The sequence below is a fragment of the Symsagittifera roscoffensis genome, chromosome 10 (genome assembly GCF_963678635.1).
Source record: "Symsagittifera roscoffensis chromosome 10, txSymRosc1.1, whole genome shotgun sequence".
In the NCBI taxonomy this organism is placed as follows: domain Eukaryota; kingdom Metazoa; phylum Xenacoelomorpha; order Acoela; family Convolutidae; genus Symsagittifera; species Symsagittifera roscoffensis.
In genome coordinates this window covers 8,529,956-8,551,080 of record NC_087071.1, presented here as the reverse complement: position 1 = coordinate 8,551,080, position 21,125 = coordinate 8,529,956, and the positions used below count along the sequence as shown (strand labels likewise).

The 21,125-nt window shown below is 30.5% G+C and overlaps 2 protein-coding genes across 2 annotated transcripts in view; one reads left to right on the top strand and one right to left on the bottom strand.

The window, feature by feature from the left end:
• LOC134855190 (uncharacterized) overlaps positions 1 to 13,582 on the top strand; it is a gene marked incomplete at its 3' end in the record, with an annotated part of 44,646 nt that extends 31,064 nt beyond the window's left edge. The window contains 5 exon segments of the mRNA XM_063871633.1: positions 1,962 to 2,308; positions 3,536 to 3,755; positions 4,674 to 4,821; positions 5,978 to 6,164; positions 13,324 to 13,582. Of these exon segments, the coding sequence (XP_063727703.1) occupies positions 1,962 to 2,308; positions 3,536 to 3,755; positions 4,674 to 4,821; positions 5,978 to 6,164; positions 13,324 to 13,582 (1,161 nt within the window).
• LOC134855191 (uncharacterized) overlaps positions 1 to 21,125 on the bottom strand; it is a 623,579-nt gene that overhangs the window by 499,031 nt on the left and 103,423 nt on the right. The window lies entirely within an intron of this gene.

Genomic DNA, 21,125 nt, shown 5'->3' with positions numbered 1-21,125 from the left:
AACTGGAAATTAAAATCAGAAAGCTTATTAGATTATTATTTATCAGCACAGGATGAATACAATCACTGAGTTAATTCATGATAAAATAAATACCATAAGAGATTTTTTTTGTATAGAATTTTGAAGTGAACCTGGAAAGTTATTCGAATAGATTACCAAGTTGATCCATTGAGATATGCCATTTCTAAACAAGAGTTGAACATGATATTTTCAAAAAAAAAAATTAAATCCAATTTCAGCCGTAAACAGATATAAACTCAAGAGAGGGGCAATTAGACCTATTGGCTTGTAATGGCTTATAAATCAACAAGTATTGGCTTGTATTGACTTACAAATCAACATGTTTTGGACTGTATTGGCTTACAAACTAACTTGTATTTTCTGGCTTCAATTGGTTTACAAATCAAAATGTATTGGCTTGTATTGGCTCACAAATCAACATGTATTGGCTTGTTATGGCTTATAAATCAACAAGTATTGGCTTGTATTGTCTTACAAATCAACATGTATTGGCTTGTAATGGCTTATAAATCAGCATGTATTGGCTTACAAATCAACATGTAATGGCTTGTAATGGCTCATAAATCACATGTAATGGCATGTAATGGCTTACAAATCAACAAGTACTGGCTTGTTTTGACTTACAAATCAACATGTTTTGGCTTGTATTGGCTTACAAACTAGCATGTATTTTTTGGCTTCAATTGGCTTACAAATCAAAATGTTTTGGCTTTTATTATCTTACAAATCAACATGTGTTGGCTTGTTTTGGCTCACAAATCAACATGTATTGGCTTGCATTAGCTCACAAATCAACATGTATTAGCTTGTTTTGGCGTACAAATCAAAATGTATTGCTTGTATTGGCTTCCAAATCAACATGTATTGGCTTGTCTTGGCTTATAAATCCATTTTTATTGGCTTGTATTGGCTTACAAATCGTCGTGCCCGAGTTGAATCCCATAGACCAAAAATGCCAGCCATACAGTATCATAAATTAGGTATATGGAAAAAGCTGCTCATACAAATTTTATACGTTTTGCTAAAATCGTGTCATTGATTTTCCAGAGAGCTTTTTTTGTTCTGGCACAAAAGTTGATGTAACGTACTAAAAAAGAAGAACAACTTTTCGACAAAAAATTTAATTTTACAATTTTTTATATGGAAATTGTATGATTAGATTTTTTTTGATGGTGACCACTAGAAGTAAATTTGAAATTACCCCAAAAACTTCTTTGTTATTTTTTTTCAATCACAAATTGAATTTTTTTTCTCAAGCAAATTTTTTCCAATAAAGTTTTCTATGTGCAAACTTTATTTTTTGTGTGCATAACGGACTTCTGGGTAAACTAATATTGTTTTTTTCCTTTCCGCTTTATCTTTTTTTCAAAAATGCTAAAAACAGTTTTTTTTGAATGGTATGTTTATGTATTCCTTAATCAATGTCTGATAATTGAAAAGTTCGAAATAAAAAATATAATCGTTAAAAATTTTTTGTCAAAATTTAAAGTTTTTTGTTTTCTTTGTATCATTTGTGTAAGACAGCTCAATAAGACAATTCTGGCTTTTTCCTAAGCATTATAAATGCAAGATCATCCAACTTTGGTTACTGCAGCTTTTAGTAAACCGAGGTCTTTTTTTTACTTGCGTTCGAGTACTAACACAACGCGAAAAATTTCAGAAATTAAACTTAGAAAAAATATCAAATTGTTTGGTTTATGGAAAAAATACTTGTCATACATTTTTCCTATATGGAAAAATATTTATCATAAAGATTTCCCACAAATTTTTGTACGTATGGAATCGTATGGTAAGGATTTTTTTTGTATATTGAAATTGTATGATTAGAAGTTTTGGTCAACCCGGGTGTTTTGGCTTGTATTGGCTCACAAATCAACATATATCGGCTCGTTTTGGCAAAAAAATCAACAAGTATCGGCTAACAACTTTCGTGTTGTTAGAACTTCATTTTCTGGTCTGTGCCGGTTGGAGAAAGCTGTGGGTCTGACTCCAAATGCGAAGCCACGCCAGAAAGTGCTCACTATCAGAACTTCCTCGGCCTTACAGCTGGAGAAGATTACACCTTCTATTTCCAAAGCGAATCCAGGGGGCTTTTTAGCGATGTCTTAGACCTCAACCAGCCTACGTATACTGCCGACCAGGGTGCTGTTCTTGAAGTCAGCAGCGATTGGGAACAAACTCAGGTCACTTGCACAACTTCGTTTGAGCCAGGAACTGGAAGCATACTTGTCTTTTCCTACATTGGCGAGAACTCTGGAACAACTTACAGCGAAGAAAAAGCGTACACGTTAGTTTTTGGTTTACAAATCATACTAAATCTGACTAATCGATGTTGAATATTTGTACGCGGTGTTTCGGTGTTTTTATGCCGGCTTTTTAAAGTTTTTTGACCATTGCTATGTTATCAAGTGTTGATGCATTGAGACCAATTGTGGGCAGAGAATCAATCCGGTACCAAATCATTTCAAATTGAATTCAAGCAGCTAGTTTTTCCATTTTTTTTTAATTTTTATTTTTGGATGAAATTTTCATTTTATCAATTTAAGGACCATTTTAGTTTGAACATTGAGCTGTGTTGATTTACAATGAAACATTTTTGTCTTTTTTTTTATCCCAAAGCTCTACCTTTTTTCCTTAGTTTTTTATATATTCAATATTGAATAATGACGTTCTAAAATAAGCATCGATAATCACGGTCGATACGGCATTTATTGTATCAGATAGCTCCGACTCCCGGTGTGACTTTACGGGGGGCAGGCGTTCCTCCACAGGGATTCGACCCCCTGCCGATCCAAAGGGTCCCCTCTTTGGTACTTTTTATGGAATCGATATTTTAGCTGACATGCTTTTTCAAAAATGTTCTTGCGGCGCAGAAAATTTGGCCAAAACAGCGTCTTTTTAGTGCTTTTGGAGAGCTCAGAAAATAAATTTATTCGATCTATAAAAAAGTCGTCAAACTTTCGAAAATTTTTTGAAAATCCGCCCCCCTCTAGAAATTCTTAGATCCGCCCCTGTCCGACCTCATCTTTCGTCAGATACTTCGGACCTTTTCGGTTATCCCTCCCCCCTAAATTAGACAAAAATGGACAGAAATTCTTACAACGAAACACAAGGTTATTATCTAGAGCCTTGGAGTGGTTTGGAAATCTGCAAAAAACGCATTTGGACTAATAATTGAAAAATCCTATTATTGAAAAATCTTTTGGACTAATAATTGACCAACATTTGAACAATCCTTTATTTGAAAAAAGGAAAAAAAAGAGATAAAAGGATTTTTTTGCGGCTAAATTAGATGAAATTGCTTCGTTTTGGTCTGCGCCATATTAATTTTCTTAGCTCTTAGCTTTAGCCAGAATTTTTTACTTATAATGATCCAAATTTGCTACAAAAATTTGATTTCTACTTTTAATCTTTTAGGGGCGGGGGGGTTGGGATTGTAACCGAAAATACTTGATATCTCGTTTCTTCTCAACGCTCAAAAACCATGAGTAATCAAAGACGAGTTTGTTTTCAGCTCTTCAACTGTGCAAACAGTGTTCACGGACCTGATGCCGGGCGAGAAATACGACATAACTGTGCAAGCATACAGCAAAGGGCTAATCCCCCTAGTGAAAAATTTCACTCTCGAGGGCTTCACAAAACCCCCCACAATCTCTATCGTTTCTGAAGCAGTGCTCAATTGGGCGGATTTCTCTGTAGACCTCGAATGCTCTTTCGCCTTTGGATACACAAAAGTATTAGCTTAAACTTGAATCTAATCTTCATAATGTTTATGTTCAGGAGCGGGAAGGGGGTTGGGGGGGGGGGGTTCTGAGTTGATTTGAAAAATTAGACAAAAATTGGGTATTTTGAATTGGGTATTTTCATACCCATGAGGAGAACGCAGAAAACGCATTTGATTGACCTTTAAGGGCCGAAAAATTGACAAAGAAAATTTGAGCCCACCTGTCCCATTGGGGAATCCTTGATCTGTCCTTCAAATATTGCAAGTATTGCAATTGAGTCTCATATTTTTAACGATCTTATGCGCTTTTATTTTGCTCTTCAAACTTTCTAACGACCCTATAAGATCGCGAGTGACAGTTATTTAGATTACGCTTCAATCTCGCAGATAATTACAAAAATTGAACTTACTGAGGGGCGGATTTAGGAGGGGACGCCCCACTCAGGGATTCTACCCACTGCCGACCCAAAGAGTCCCCCTTTGGACTATTTTGAAATATCCATTTTTGGCAACGGACCCTGAAACTTGTCTAAAGACGCCTTCGGAGCCATATAGAAAATCTTTGAGGGGAGAGTGCGCGCCAAAAAAATATGTTTGTTTTTGGTCAAAGTTTTCCCAAAAAGTGCCTAAAAACATTTTTGGTCTATTTTTTTCAATTGGCCTATTTTTCCAATTTTTTTAAAAATCCGCCCCCTCCCCTCGAGAAAATCCTAGATCCGCCCGCCTACTTAGCCAGATTTCCGACTAGCTGTTTTTTTACTTGATAAAATCCTTTGTTCGCCACATCATGGTTTGGTGTTACTTTTGTGTTGCGACATTACCCCTCATTAAATTTGAACGGCAGTCAGAACAATCAGGGTTTCGACTTCATACGAGCAGTTCTCTTTGAGTTATGATACGCTTTCTGAATCCTTTATTTTGTCTTTAGGAGGTGAAGATTAGTGAATTAGATGGGAAGTTAACTGATGTAGTTGTTCCGGTCACCATGCAACAGCAGGTACTGCACATTCCCGATTTCACTCCCGGAGACGTGCACCACCTCCGACTCACACCCTACAGTCCCTACGACATACCAGGCAAATATCGTCAAAATTTAAGGATCTCTTTAACCCCAACTATATTATGGTATACCTAACCACCCCTTTCCCCAATTGTCGTATTTTTGTACAGAAAAACCACCTCAATAAAAGGCTAAATGAATGATTAAGCATGTATGGATTTTTTCTACCTCTTTGAATAGGGGGAGAAGTAAAGAGAAGGAAATTAACTTACTTTACGCAGAACAAGGCAGAAAAAAAGTAGGTTGGCCTGTGCGTTTGGTCATCCCAGCTTAGGAGTTCGAACTAGAGGCGGATCTGGGATTTTCTTGGAGGGGGGGGGGGGGGATTTTCAAAAAAGTTCTGAAAAATTTGTCGATCTTTTTTAGGTCGACCAAATTGAGTTTCCGAGCGCTTTAGAACACCAGCAGACCGTAACTTATTGATAAACAGACCAAAAAAGCCGTTTTTGAGTACTTTTTGGAAAATTTGGGCAAACAGAATCGCGTTTTTGGCGCACGCTCCCTCTTAAAATTTGCATATATTGGTGCCTAAGACGCCTTTAAAAGTTTAAGAGTCGGTCAGCCACAGATGGATTTCTGAAAAAGTACCAAAGAAGGACCTTTTGGGTCGGCATGGGATAGAATTCCTGAAAAAAAAGCATTCGCCCCCGTCCGCTAAACCCGCCCCTGGTTCGAACCCCCCTCTCTCTTCACGCAAAAAAGCTAATCCTTTTATGCTAATTGAATTAAGCAGTTATGCCGTTGATCTCTATAGGAGCCGGCAGGGGTGGATCTAGAATATTCTCGAGGAAATAGGGGCAGATTTTCACAAAAATTTTGAAAACTTTATTGGCCTCTTTTTGGTCGACCAAACGGAGAACCCGAGTACTTTTAAAAACATAATAAAGGCCTTGTTTGTACAAAAATATCAGCACCGCAGCCAGGTTTGTGATTCAAAAATGCTATGATGGAAAAACCATTTCTTGGGCATTTTTGGAAGGTTTTGACGACGGGTTGGAATCCTTGAGGGGAACGTGCGTCTGCTGCCCCCTTAAACGCACCCCTGGGTCTCAGTATATTTTAAAGTGAGAAACATTTATGAGCGAATAAAATACAAGGATAAACTGTCATCACTAGTAAAAGCTAATAAATTAAAACTAATAAATTAATGTTTGGCTGGCTGTTGCTAACAGGAGATACCATTTGGCTGAATGTATCAATGTACACGGATAACTTCACGGCAACATTTGCTGTAAATATTGACCAAATTGATGCGGTTACTGTGACTGCCTCCAGAACAGGCGAACACTTCAACATCTCTGTCGTCGGGGAGGAGTACGACGTCACCGACAACCCCGAACGAACATTCGATTTCTCCCAGTAAGTTAATCTGACATCCCGGGTTGAATTCGCATGGATAACCAGCGCTGTTTCAGGTTTTAATGGCAATTATCATACAGGCAATTAGCATAGTTGAAAATTGGCTCTTAGCATAGTGGTAATGCAATCACTTTGCAGTCGCCAGATCATTTAATCGATCCCTTGCCTTGGCAATGGTAGACCTCAAGCTTCAAGTCTATAAGACTACCACAGCCTGATTGATTTCTGCTGCAAATGTGGTACCACGTGAAATTTCTAGACGCAAAAAAACGACCCGATTCTCTATAAAAGAGCGTCCCTCTCCAGTCAGGAATGTGGGAAAATAAGAGAAACAAGCTATGCTCAGAGAGGCTGCAAAAAACGCCAGTTTTTAAATATTATTACAATTATTATTATTATGATTATTATAAAAATTATGATTTTCAGTATGATTTTTGTGAATTATAATAAAAGTCTTTTTAAGTCTTTCATTATGACTATTATAATATTATTTTTAATATTATAATGATAATTCATATTATATTTTTTATATTGATTATTATGATGATTCTTATTGTTTTTATTATGATTTTTACGATTTTTTTTTCAAAACTTTACGATTATGATTTCTACTATTGTCAGAAATATTATGGTTTTTTAGTTTTATTAAGAATACTATGACTTTTAAAAAGTTTCTATTATGATTATTATGATGATTATTATGGTTATTATGATCATAATTTTTAATACGATTATGATGATTGTTGTCATGTTTAATCTGATTATTATGATGATTTTTATCAAGATTTTTATTATGATTATTATGATCAAAATTATTATCAATATTTGAGTATTATGAATGTTGTTATGATTGTTATGACATTATAATGATGATTACAATTATTTTTACGATTTCTATGATTATTATAATTTATATGATGATTATTAAAACTATTTTATGATTTTATTTTTCATGATTATTACGTTTATGAATTTTTTCTTTTTTCTTATGATTACCAACATTATATGTCATTAAGATTATACTCAAGAAGATAATGATTTTTATGATTGATAATATTTTTTTGATTATTATGATTATAATGATTGTCATTATGATTACTAATATTTTGAAAATGATTTTTATGATTATTATGACCTTTATAATGAATATGATGATTAATCTGATTATTATGATTATAATGATTATGATTAAGATTGTTAACATAATTATTACGATTATGATTATGATTAATAAAATTTTTACGATTATGATAATTATGATTATGGTTATGATTAATTCTTTTAATATCAAGATATTTTCATATTTATCAAAATCATAGTAATCATAATAATCGCCATAGTTCAGATAATAATCATACTTAACATAGTAATCATTTAAAATCATAAAAATTTTGATGACAATCATAAAAAGCATAATCACAATGATAATAATCATCATGAGAAGATTTATCTTTTTTGAATCTTTTTATGATCATTGTGAATCATTTTAAGATTAATTTGACATTTATGATAATTATTATCATTTTGATTATGCTTATTATGATTGTTATCATGATTTTTATGGTTTTAAATGATTATTATGTTGAGTATGATTATTACATGAACTATGATGATTATCATCATTACTATGATTATGATAATAATGATTACTATCTTGATGATTATGATTCTAAAATTAGTATGATTAAGATAATTTTTGTTTTTATTTTGATGATTATAATTAGGATTATGATTATCTTGGTTAATACTATGGTTATTATGATTATTATCAATAAGAATAGGTTTATTATGACTATGATTATGATTGGTTTGATGATTATTCCATATTTATGATTATGACTGTTGTGATTTTTAAAATTATCAGGATTTTTTTTACAACTATTATGATTAAAATTGTTATGATTTCTATGATTTTTAAGACTCTTCAATGATTATTGTGGTTCTATTATAATTTTTATCTTGAGTTTTATGATTATGGTATTATCAAAATATCTATGGTTTTTGTGATTATAATTGTAAATATGATAACTATGATTCTTATTAAGATTTTTATGATGAGCATTATGACTGTTACCATGATTGATATGATTATGAATTTTAGCGTGACTTTTTTGATTGCTGTCATTCTTATCATAATTATGAATATGATGGTTATTATGACTTTTATATTATGATTATGATGTTATTATGTTAATTAGGATTTACATTATAATTATGATTATTATGATTATGATTATGATAATTTTGATCATGATTTTTTCTTTTTTGATTCTGTTTTTTTTTATTATGATTTTTTAATTTTTATTACAATCAATGTGATTTATATTATCATTTTTTTTTTCTATTCTCATGATTATTTTCAATGTGATTTTGCTTATTACGTTTTTTTATGATTATTATGATTATCATGATGTTTATCTAAACTATGATGATTATGAATTTTATGAATACGATGAGCATGATAATTTTCATTTCTATTATGCTTATTATGATATGAAAATTATTATGATTAGGGTTATTTTGATTATGATTTTGATGATTTTACTAAGATTATGTTTGTCTTGATTATTACTATGAGTATTTTTATCATTATGATTGTGATTATGGTTTTTACATTATGAATTTGGCTATAATTGTTATGATTTTGATTATGAATCTTATGAATATTATGATGATTATGATTATTATGATTATAATGAACAAAATTAAGAATTTAATGATTATGTTTATTATGATTTTGTTATGATTGTTGTGATGATTGTTATGATTTATTATTATGATTGTCGTAATTAGGATTAACAGTTTTATGGTTGTTATTATGTTTTTTTCATAATAAATTATGGTTTTTTTAATGTTATCACAATTACTATGACACTTTTAAAAGTTTTTTTAATGATTTTGGTTATGATGATGATTATCATCACTTATAATCTGATTATGATTGATAATTTCATCAAGGTTTTTATTATGATTATTTTGATAATTATTAATAGAATTCTGATTATTATTATAACTGTTTTGATTATTTTGAATGATTTTATGATTGTTATGGTCATTATTATAATATTTATGATTATTTTTACAATTAATTTTATTACTCAGTTTTGTGATTTTTATTATGTTTATTCTGACTACGATTTTCATGAGTAATAAGGTTTTGATTTTTATGATGATTATTTTGACTTTGATTTTTTTTGTGATAATTTTGATTCTATTATGATTATTATCATGATTATTATGATTATGATTATTATCAAATAACCTATGATGATTGTGGTTATCCTTACAATTATGATTGTTAAGATTACTAATAAGAATATTCATATGATTATTATGATTGTTATTCTGATTATTTTGATTGTGAATTTTTATGATTTTTATGATTTTTAAGATTTTTATGATTACTGTTATTAAGATTATAACTATGATTAATATGCTTATTATGATTATTATGAATTTTATGATTGTCCTTATGATTTTGATTACGATTGTTTCGATTATAATGATTTTTATGATTAATCTGATTAAAATAAAGTTTTTGATTGCCATTATGATTTTGATTTTTATGATTATGATTGATATAACCTTTGTTATCAATAATATGATTAATCTGGTTCTAGTAAAATGATTATGCTTGTTAATATAATTAATACGATTATGATTGTGATTTTTATGGTTTCTAAGACTAGCATTAATATGATTATGGTTATGATTATTACTATAATGATTATGATATTTTCATTGTTGTTATGATTTTTTTAGTATTGTTATGATCATTGTGAATCATCTTTTGATAATTTTGACTAATATCATGATTATTATCTTTTCGATTATGCTTATTATGATTATTGTCATGATTTTTATGGTTTTAAAATATTTTTTATGATTATTATGATTATTATGAGTATTATCTAAACTATGATCTAATTTTTAAGATTACTATGATTACGATAATTACTATTTTTATTATAGTTTTTTTCAAGTTTATTATGATTAGGATTGTTTTTAATATTATTTTGATGATTTTTATTCAGGTTATGATTATCTTGATTATTACTATGATTTGTATTATGATTATGATTGGGTTATTTTGATTAATATGAATAAGTTTATGATGATTATGACTATGTTTATTTTGATTATGAATTTGATTTAGTATTATGTTTATACTTATTATGATGATTATGATTGTTTTCTTGATTTTTTTTTTGATTATTGTGATTTATAGTTTAATTTTTACGATGAAACTTTTTTGTGGTTTTCATGATTATTAAGATTTTTTTATATATTTTTATTGCGACTCTATTATGATTATTATCTTAATTAATATGATTTTTATGATGATTATGAATATAATGATTATAATGAGCAAGATAATGCTTTTTATGATCATGATTATGAATGTTATTTGATTGTTTTTATCATTATGATTTTGATTAAAATTATTTTATTTTTGTTTATGACTGTGATTACTATGCTTATATTTATGTTTATGGTTATTATGATTATGATTTTTGATTATGTTTTTTTTAATCATAATTGATCTAATTGTTATGATTATGATTGTTAGAACTAGCGAGAAAAGACAAAAAAAGCAGCTTTCCAAAATAAAATAAGGAAAATAAAAAGAAGCCTCGACTAAAACTTTGATACGTATCGGGTTTGAACCTGTGACTTCAAGATTTGGAATGTCACACAAGATTCAAAAATTCACCCGAAAGTGGAGCAAATGGAACAAAATTGAATAGAAAAAACAGTTATGAGAAAAGCGAGCTTTTAATTCAGCTAGTCACTTAAATGTTTTTCGAATTGCTAAAGAACTTTGAAACGTTTTGATTACCATTATGATTTTTTTACAAAGATTTTTAAATTTATTATGGTTATCATGATTATTTTTTTGATTATCATGCTTGTTTTTTTGAATTGGCCTGAGTTTTCTAAATAATTTTTGTAATTTTTAAATATGGCTATTTCAAATGATCTGGAATGCGTCTTGAACAGTTCAGCGATTTTTTTCCTCTTGAGTGATCTTGGAAACTTCACATGATCATGGATAAGCTAAGTGATATTAAATACATTTCCAAAATTTCGGAAATATTGGATCACATTGGTTTAATTATGTGTAATCTTGTCGCTATCTTGGTTGACTTTGGCAAGTCTCAACAATCTACTACAAAAGGACAGTTACAAACTTAATAGCAAGCGAGCTCAAAACTAATTAAAAGCGGGCTCAAAATTATTCTTTATTCCGACTCCCGAAGAAAGTGCGGAACTTCTATGCTTGGGTTGTTTTTTTTTTCGATCAATTTGTCACTTATCAACAATTTTTTATTGTCATAAATTGCAGCCAAAACATACAGATTTTTGCCTATTTCTAAACCGGGATTAATTTTCAACTTATGCGATATTAGCACAAAATATATCGAACTCTAACTGACCCATTTCAACCTAACTGATCTAAGTATTTTAAGAAAATGTTAATTGAAAAATTTTAATGAAAAATATTTTGCGTAATAAGTAGCTAATTCGCGCGCTTGTGATGAAAGGCATGTGATATCATTCGTAATCAAATTTCTTGATTAATTCATGGCTATGGTGGAGATTGTATGGTAGGTCATTTGGGGGGAAATGTTTTGGTTTTTCCGACAATTTTATATATTTTTATTGCATCGACCGAAGAGCAACTTTCAACAAGATGCCATTTTTATTGGCGTGTTTTTCAAGCTGCTCAGTTGTAAAATTGGCAAAAAAGACAGTTTGTCTCAACCAAATCGTTACGGAAGCTGCATAATTTAGGTGGTTTGATGAGAAAAATATACAGGTGCCACAAAAAACCATTAATATTCGCTTCAACCAAAATATTTCAACAAAATAACCTCAAATTTTGATAAACTGATCAACCGAATAGAAACACAAAACTATGCACTTTTAACAGAAAAGACAAGTTAAGATAGCAGGTTTATTTAACCACATTGGCGAAAATAAGATGAAAATTATTTGTTGCAAATAAAATATACAGTTGTGAAATAGATAGTTTTTCGAAAATATGATCTAACGCGTTTTGTACTTGAGTTATCCGACACTATAGGTCCCAAAATTCACATTTTGATGTATATTTTGGTACATACTATCCTATCTACAAGTAATCAAGACAAATTTTTTTTTTCATAAATCAAAATACGACAAAATTGAATTTTTGAATTGATTTCTAGTAGAAAATATATTAGTTTAACAACAAACCTAACCTCGATACCATCAAAAAGTTTCTCAAAGTAAAATAGGAGTATTTATAACTACCTAGGGTAGGCCATCAGGGTTTTTGGCGATTTATTTATTACAAATTTAATTGGAAATAAGACATTAAATTTTTTAAATAAGTCAGAACGATGTTTCAAATTTTGTTGTATGAAGTTTTGAAGTCCAGTCGCTGGCATGATCGAGATATCTTACTTATTAAATACCTGCTTATACCACATTAGCTTGTCGAAGGTTTTTGAGGTGATAACCGCTAAGCGCTTCAAAATTGATCAAGTCAGCGTTTTGAAAATTTTATAATAGTGCTTCAACTAAATTTGCTTAAGCTTCACTTTAAAACGTAATTTAAAAAAACTCAAGCAAACTTCATTCAATTTTGGGCCATATTGCAGATGCCGGACTATATTTTGCCGGACTCTTGTCTTTTTTTCTTAATTAAAAACTGGGTTCCTTTTTTGGGAATCTATGGGAGCTTCAGTGCGTTGGCTCAGTCTCCGCTTCTCAATCGACATGTCAGAGGTTCGAGACCTGCCATGTCACCATATTTTAGCTTGAGAATTAGGCAGATATCTCCAAAACTGAAATGTACCAAAATTGAATGTAATTGTTTACCGTTTTGCCTGTTGTTCCTTTGTCTCTTGAGTAAAAAAATCAAAGTTTCAATGATACAAAGTAAAATTTCAAGACAGTGAAAAAATTGGGCATTTCATTGCCTTTCAGAAGAAATTTTGCCATTTCATTTTGCCATTTTATTGCCTTTCAGCGGAAAAAATTCAATTTCAAGTTTGAGCAAGAAATTTTGAAACAGGATAACTTTTTTTCCTTATTTACCTTTGTGTTTTTTTTCTCTGTGTTTTTTTTCTGCGTGTTTTCTTTTTAGTAGGCTTCAAAAACATTGTTTCAGGTTGAGTCGGACAAACAACTTTAAGGATCTGATGCCAGGAGAAAATTACACATTCACTATCAGTTCTACCAGCAAATCCGACCAATACACTCAAGCACTGAGCCACTCGAGTGAGTTTGAGGTGGTAGCGACACCAATTGAACCCCAACCGGTGCCTCAGAACTGGAATGACGACTGTGAAATCATAGTGCCATCATACCCTGGATACGGCCACATCCCAAATGTCACCTGGAATCTGAATTACGGATTTGGTCCATACGTATGTTGACGCGCTATAAATTGAACCTAAAAGAGCATTGGTTTTTAAGCATTGTAATGATACTACCAAAGTTTCGGCAACACTTTTCTTTATTTGGATCTGAAAAAACTAGTCCTGAAAAAAAAAACAGATAACTTCTGTTTTTGATGTTGGTAAACTTTTATACGAAATTCTTTGTGAAAACAATAGGCAAAGAGGCTCAAATAATCTAAAGAAGGCTGCCAAAAGTCCGGATAGTCAAAACAAAATATTGCAACTTACCTTTGCAAAAAAAGCAGCAGCAGTTTTGACGTTTAAGACAACCTTTGACAAATGAGATCTGTGTGAAAAGTAATTTTTGCATGTAATTTTAGCAAAATTAATTTTTGCACTTACCTTTTCAAAAAAACCACCAGCAGCAGCAGTTTTGATTTTTAAGTCAAACTTCACACATGAAATCTGTGAAAATTAATTTTTGCATGCAAAATTTTTCCGAAGTATGTCAGTTGCTTTTAAAACAAGGTCTTGTCTATTTTCAGCCTAAAGTTTTGAGCGCAAAAATTTAGATAATGTCAAATGCTTGCCATTATCCGTTTTGGTCAACAAATTTGATTAAAGTAACTTGAAACTGCGCATTTTAAGATCACAAACCAATCCAGTCACGTTAAGCGCGTAGAAACTTTGTGAAAAAATTAATTAACCCAAAAAGCAACGTTTTTACCAACTTAGATGCTTAAAATCTGCGATAATTCCCCATAATTTGGCTTTAACTATTGATTGCTTTTTCAGCAGTTTTTTAAAGTTTAATTTAAAAGCAAAAAAACTCAGAAAAAAAATTTTGAATAAAAATAATTGACTCATTCTGAAAAAACGCGTGGAACAGCATTTTTTCAGACCGCAATTGTGTCTCAAGATTATCTGAAACAACAAAAGTGTATGCGCAACAGTGTAAAAACGGAAAATTGCCGTTTTTTTTTTAATTCTGTGCCCGAAATGCTTCAAACTCCCCATGCCATTAAACTGGGAATATTTTTTCCGATTAACAAATTGAAACACATTTACTGAACTAAAAGGACTCTTTTTGATTTAAAAACCCAGTTATAACGCTATTCAAGACATCAACTAATATAAAAAATATCAGAATCGAAAATATCTTTATTTTTTTTGGCCAATTGAGAACTCAAGGATTGATTTTGTAAAAAAAAGAGATCAATGATTCAATAAAAAAGATAGGTTTTATTTATCTTTAGACAAACTGTAGATTAAAGTTGAAAAATTCTTCAAAAATTTAATTTGAGTCAATCAAAGTTTACTAGTCGTTCTTCATAACTAGGTGTACAAAATTCTACAAAAAGACTTCGCGTATATCAAGGCAATCTATTGATGGTTCCGAGTCTAATTAGTCTCGAATCCTTTTTGACAAAAAATTTTTAAACTGTAAATTTTAGACCGTCAATATCAAACATTAGGTGTTAAATTTGAATCAGTAAAGGCAACTATTAAGAAGACTTCGCTTGCCTCATTTCAATAAAGAGCCGTTTTGAATTAATTTGAAAAAAAAAATCGGCGTAAGAATTTCATCTTCATAATTTAATTTACCAAAACCAGCATAATCTGGCCCGGTTTTTGGCTTAATTGTCAATTTTGAAAATGAATGAACATCAGAAAAAAAATTTTTTTTTTGTTAAAATTGAACCGGAAAACCGTTGTTTTTATTAATAAAATTCGTTAAATTTTATTCGCAAGCATGTTTTACTTTCTTTTTTTGAAAGTAGGACAGGAAATAATATTAAAAAAAATTGCTTGTCTAAAAAGTGGTTGAGTCATTTTAGTTTGCAAGGTTTCACAATTTGCGTCTTGTGAAATTGTTCTTGTCTCGTTCAAACAAATCATTTTCTGAAATATATTTTTTTGAACAACTACTTGAACAATAATCAAATTTGACTAGTTATTGGTAAACACTGAGCGCAAGCTCTGTACTTTTTGAGTTTTTACGTTATTAAGTCGATTGAGAATTGTATTTAATCTGAGCTTGTGATTGATTTTTAAAAGTTGAGAAAACAAATGCGTTACAATTCATTCGTGCCTAAATTTTTTTAAACAAAATTTTGATACATTTTCGGAGAATAGCGAATAATTTAATTAACGCTGGCAATACACAACGTAGTTGATTTTGTTGTTTGGGATTCGGATATTTTTCATCAAGCTTACAGACAAAAAGTTATCACAAAACCTTTTGAAAGTATTTGACTTCGTGTTTATGTCAAATATATAATTTTGACCTTTATCTTGTTACAATTATAAGCAGCAGCTCAACAGGTGGAGAAGCCTGCTTGACACAAAAACGAAGTGAAACTTAACAGGGAGTTTTTCAACAAAAACAAGGGCAACCTTAGTGTTTTCTGCATTCAAATCTTTCTTTATTTTTGCTTCTCTCTTATAAAATTTGAACTTTTTTTAGCGAAATTCAGCTATTTGAAGAAGAAAATCAAATGAAAAAAAAACGTAAGTAAAATTTAACTTTGAAAAAATGTGTACCAAATTAGAAAAACTCTTAAGAAAATTCAATTCGAGTCGTGCTGTATAACTAGATCCAAAAAATACGGCAAAAAGCCAAGAAGACTTGGCGTATTTCAAGGCAATCCTCTGATGGTTCCGGCTGTCGTTTAAATAGACTCCAACCAATTTTAAAAACCAAAACTATCAATATCAAGTTTTAATTGTTAAGTTTGCGTCAGTAAAAGTAAAACATTTTTTGAACAAAAACTATTCATAAACACTTCAATCTGATTAATTAATGCTGAAAATTGAGTGCTAAGCTCTCTCTATGTTTAGTAATTACGTTTTTACGTTGACTGAGAAATGAATTTAACATAAACTTCTGCGGTACACTTTGTAGTTGAGAAAAAAAAATCGCTAACAATTTTATCAAAAACTAATATTTGTTCTTGCCTCGATAGTTTTTTTTCGGAAGTTAGCGAATAGTTAAACATGCACTAGCAGTGCGAAGTGTAGATTGTTTTGTTGTCTGGGATAGGAAAATTTCTTATCAAGCTCACAGATGAAACATTTATCAAAGAACCATTTGAAAGTGTTCGATCTCATTTTTATGTCAAATGTAGCTTTGGCTTTTATCTTGTAACGATTTTTGGCAGCAGTTCAAAAGCTGGAGAAGCTTGCCTGACACAGCAGTGAAGTGAAACTTAACAGGGGATCTTTTAACAGAAAAAACAGGGGCAACCTTAGTCTTCTCGGCGTGCCATCCTTTCTTTATTTTTGCTTTTTCTGGTAAAGCTTGAATTCTTTTTGCAATTTTTTTTCACTGTTTTGGTTTTCCAAAGGCAAAGGAAACTTGAGAAAAAGCTACACGAAGCATTGTTGTTATACGTATACATTTTGTTTTTGAAAAGCATGAGCTTCACAAAAGCGTTGTTGTTATACTTATAAGCCTCAATTCTAGATTAGAGTTTTAGTTTGATAAAAACAACACTTTGTGTAGGTAATCAGAAATAAACGTTTTTTGCACTAACTAATACCAATGTCAAAGACTGTTCTCAAAAGTATAGAGAAACTAACTTTTAAAAATCAGGACGAAACGAAAACATTATAAGTTTTGATGAAATTTCTTAATGAAAAAATGAGTGTAGATCTTGCGGTGTTCTGGCAAAATAAGCATTCTCAAAATGACCAAGGCAAACAAAAATATATTTCTGACCATATTTTGAGTCACGTGGATTCAGTTCTTATCATCAAATGCGTCTTACAAAAAACTCTATTAGTTTTTATCTTGAAAGTTTTTTGTATGATTCTTGCGAGGTTTGCAATTCACATTAAAAATCCAAATCTTATAAAACTTTTGTAAGATTCTTGCTTTAGTTTACTTTTTTCATTTAGTTTCAATATGGATCTCATACCTCGCAAAAATCATGCAAAAACTTTGCAATGCAAAGTTTATTGAACAGTTTTTTGCAATATAGTTTTCTTAAACTTGAACCATTTGATTAATTAAATAACGGATTTTTAATTTTTTGCGCTGGTCGTTTTAAGAATTCCAATAATGAAATAAAACTAACTATTAGGAAAAAATCATAATTAAAAAAATGATAGATAGAATTAAAATTTTTTAAAATTAAGAACAAAAATAGAAAAACTCTTAGAAAATTCAATTCGACCCGTGCTTCATAATTATATCTTTAAAATACTACAAAAAGACAAGAAGACTTCGTGTATATCAAGTCAATCAATTGACTGATGGTTCCGACTGCCGCTTAAATAGTCTCGAATCTTTTTTGACAAATATAGCATTCGTTAGCTAAAAATTTTAGACTGGCATTATCAAATATCAAGTTTTCAGTTTGAGTTATTCAAACCAATTAAAATGAAAATTTAGCTTGCATCATTCAATTCAGAGCAGTTTTGAATGATAGTTATTTTGATAAACATAAAGTATTCGACGTAACAATTTCAGCAATGCAATTGTGCATTTGAAGTCATCACAGCGCGCATAATCTAGCTCAGATTTTGACCTAACGGTCTTTTCTGAAAATGACTGAATATAAAAATGTAGGTAAAAATTAATTTTTATCTAATTTGAACTGGAAAGCCGATGTCTAACCATGTTGAAATTTCATTGGAAAATTATATTGTTTCATTCCAATAAAACTTCTTTTTTGCTTCTACTTTTTTGCAAATAATCTTTCCATTCACATTACCCAAATTTTGTTTTTGCTCTGTATGAAAAACCATTTTAGCACCAAAACCCATCACAAATCAGCTGAACTACGCAAAAACCACATAGTGTATTTAGTCTCTCCGATTTTTTTAATAGCAAAATTGAACGAGCTAAAAAACTCAGTCCAATTTTTGTCTAAGGGTTTGAAATAATTGAAAATTGTCTCCATCATTCAAGTTACCAGATAACTTTTAAGCAAACTAGTCGTTAGTAGCACATGAATCGATTAACTCAAAAAAATTGAAAGAAATAGAGTTTGTCTTGAACAGAGACAGGCAAATGAGTTTAACGAAATGGATCTTTGAAGTTCCGCATTTATTTTTTTGCTCTAATTCGCATTTTCTAACTATTTTTTGCAAGATTGTTTCTTCGAAGTTGCGGTCCTAAGAGATTCAAAAGATCAATTGCCCTAGAAACGCGCAATCATTATAGATTTTTTTTGTATTAGATGAATATCTATTTTTGTATAGTTAAAATTGAACCGGAAAACCGTTGTTTTTATTAATAAAATTCGTTAAATTTTATTCGCAAGCATGTTTTACTTTCTTTTTTTGAAAGTAGGACAGGAAATAATATTAAAAAAAATTACTTGTCTAAAAAGTGGTTGAGTCATTTTAGTTTGCAAGGTTTCACACTTTGCGTCTTGTGAAATTGTTCTTGTCTCGTTCAAACAAATCATTTTCTGAAATATATTTTTTTGAACAACTACTTGAACAATAATCAAATTTGACTAGTTATTGGTAAACACTGAGCGCAAGCTCTGTACTTTTTGAGTTTTTACGTTATTAAGTCGATTGAGAATTGTATTTAATCTGAGCTTGTGATTGATTTTTAAAAGTTGAGAAAACAAATGCGTTACAATTCATTCGTGCCTAAATTTTTTAAACAAAATTTTGATACATTTTCGGAGAATAGCGAATAATTTAATTAACGCTGGCAATACACAACGTAGTTGATTTTGTTGTTTGGGATTCGGATATTTTTCATCAAGCTTACAGACAAAAAGTTATCACAAAACCTTTTGAAAGTATTTGACTTCGTGTTTATGTCAAATATATAATTTTGACCTTTATCTTGTTACAATTATAAGCAGCAGCTCAACAGGTGGAGAAGCCTGCTTGACACAAAAACGAAGTGAAACTTAACAGGGAATTTTTCAACAAAAACAAGGGCAACCTTAGTGTTTTCTGCATTCAAATCTTTCTTTATTTTTGCTTCTCTCTTATAAAATTTGAACTTTTTTTAGCGAAATTCAGCTATTTGAAGAAGAAAATCAAATGAAAAAAAAACGTAAGTAAAATTTAACTTTGAAAAAATGTGTACCAAATTAGAAAAACTCTTAAGAAAATTCAATTCGAGTCGTGCTGTATAACTAGATCCAAAAAATACGGCAAAAAGCCAAGAAGACTTGGCGTATTTCAAGGCAATCCTCTGATGGTTCCGGCTGTCGTTTAAATAGACTCCAACCAATTTTAAAAACCAAAACTATCAATATCAAGTTTTAATTGTTAAGTTTGCGTCAGTAAAAGTAAAACATTTTTTGAACAAAAACTATTCATAAACACTTCAATCTGATTAATTAATGCTGAAAATTGGGTGCTAAGCTCTCTCTATGTTTAGTAATTACGTTTTTACGTTGACTGAGAAATGAATTTAACATAAACTTCTGCGGTACACTTTGTAGTTGAGAAAAAAAAATCGCTAACAATTTTATCAAAAACTAATATTTGTTCTTGCCTCGATAGTTTTTTTTCAGAAGTTAGCGAATAGTTAAACATGCACTAGCAGTGCGAAGTGTAGATTGTTTTGTTGTCTGGGATAGGAAAATTTCTTATCAAGCTCACAGATGAAACATTTATCAAAGAACCATTTGAAAGTGTTCGGTCTCATTTTTATGTCAAATGTAGCTTTGGCTTTTATCTTGTAACGATTTTTGGCAGCAGTTCAAAAGCTGGAGAAGCTTGCCTGACACAGCAGTGAAGTGAAACTTAACAGGGGATCTTTTAACAGAAAAAACAGGGGCAACCTTAGTCTTCTCGGCGTGCCATCCTTTCTTTATTTTTGCTTTTTCTGGTAAAGCTTGAATTCTTTTTGCAAATTTTTTTCACTGTTTTGGTTTTCCAAAGGCAAAGGAAACTTGAGAAAAAGCTACACGAAGCATTGTTGTTATACGTATACATTTTGTTTTTGAAAAGCATGAGCTTCACAAAAGCGTTGTTGTTATACTTATAAGCCTCAATTCTAGATTAGAGTTATAGTTTGATAAAAACAACACTTTGTGTAGGTAATCAGAAATAAACGTTTTTTGCACTAACTAATACCAATGTCAAAGACTGTTCTCAAAAGTATAGAGAAACTAACTTTTAAAAATCAGGACGAAACGAAAACATTATAAGTTTTGATGAAATTTCTTAATGAAAAAATGAGTGTAGATCTTACGGTGTTCTGGCAAAATAAGCATTCTCAAAATGACCAAGGCAAACAAAAATATATTTCTGACCATATTTTGAGTCACGTGGATTCAGTTCTTATCATCAAATGCGTCTTACAAAAAACTCTATTAGTTTTTATCTTGAAAGTTTTTTGCATGATTCTTGCGAGGTTTACAATTCACATTAAAAATGCAAATCTTATAAAATTTTTGTAAGATTCTTGCTTTACTTTACTTTTTTCATTTAGTTTCAATATGGATCTCATATGACGTTTTTGATTAAATTAACTTCTGAGGTGACAGTTTTTGTTCCGACTTTCGATACGAAAGTAACGGAATATTTGTGCTCAGGGTAGGTTTTTTTTCTTCAGACAAATTTCTTTTTTCAACTAGCCATTTTT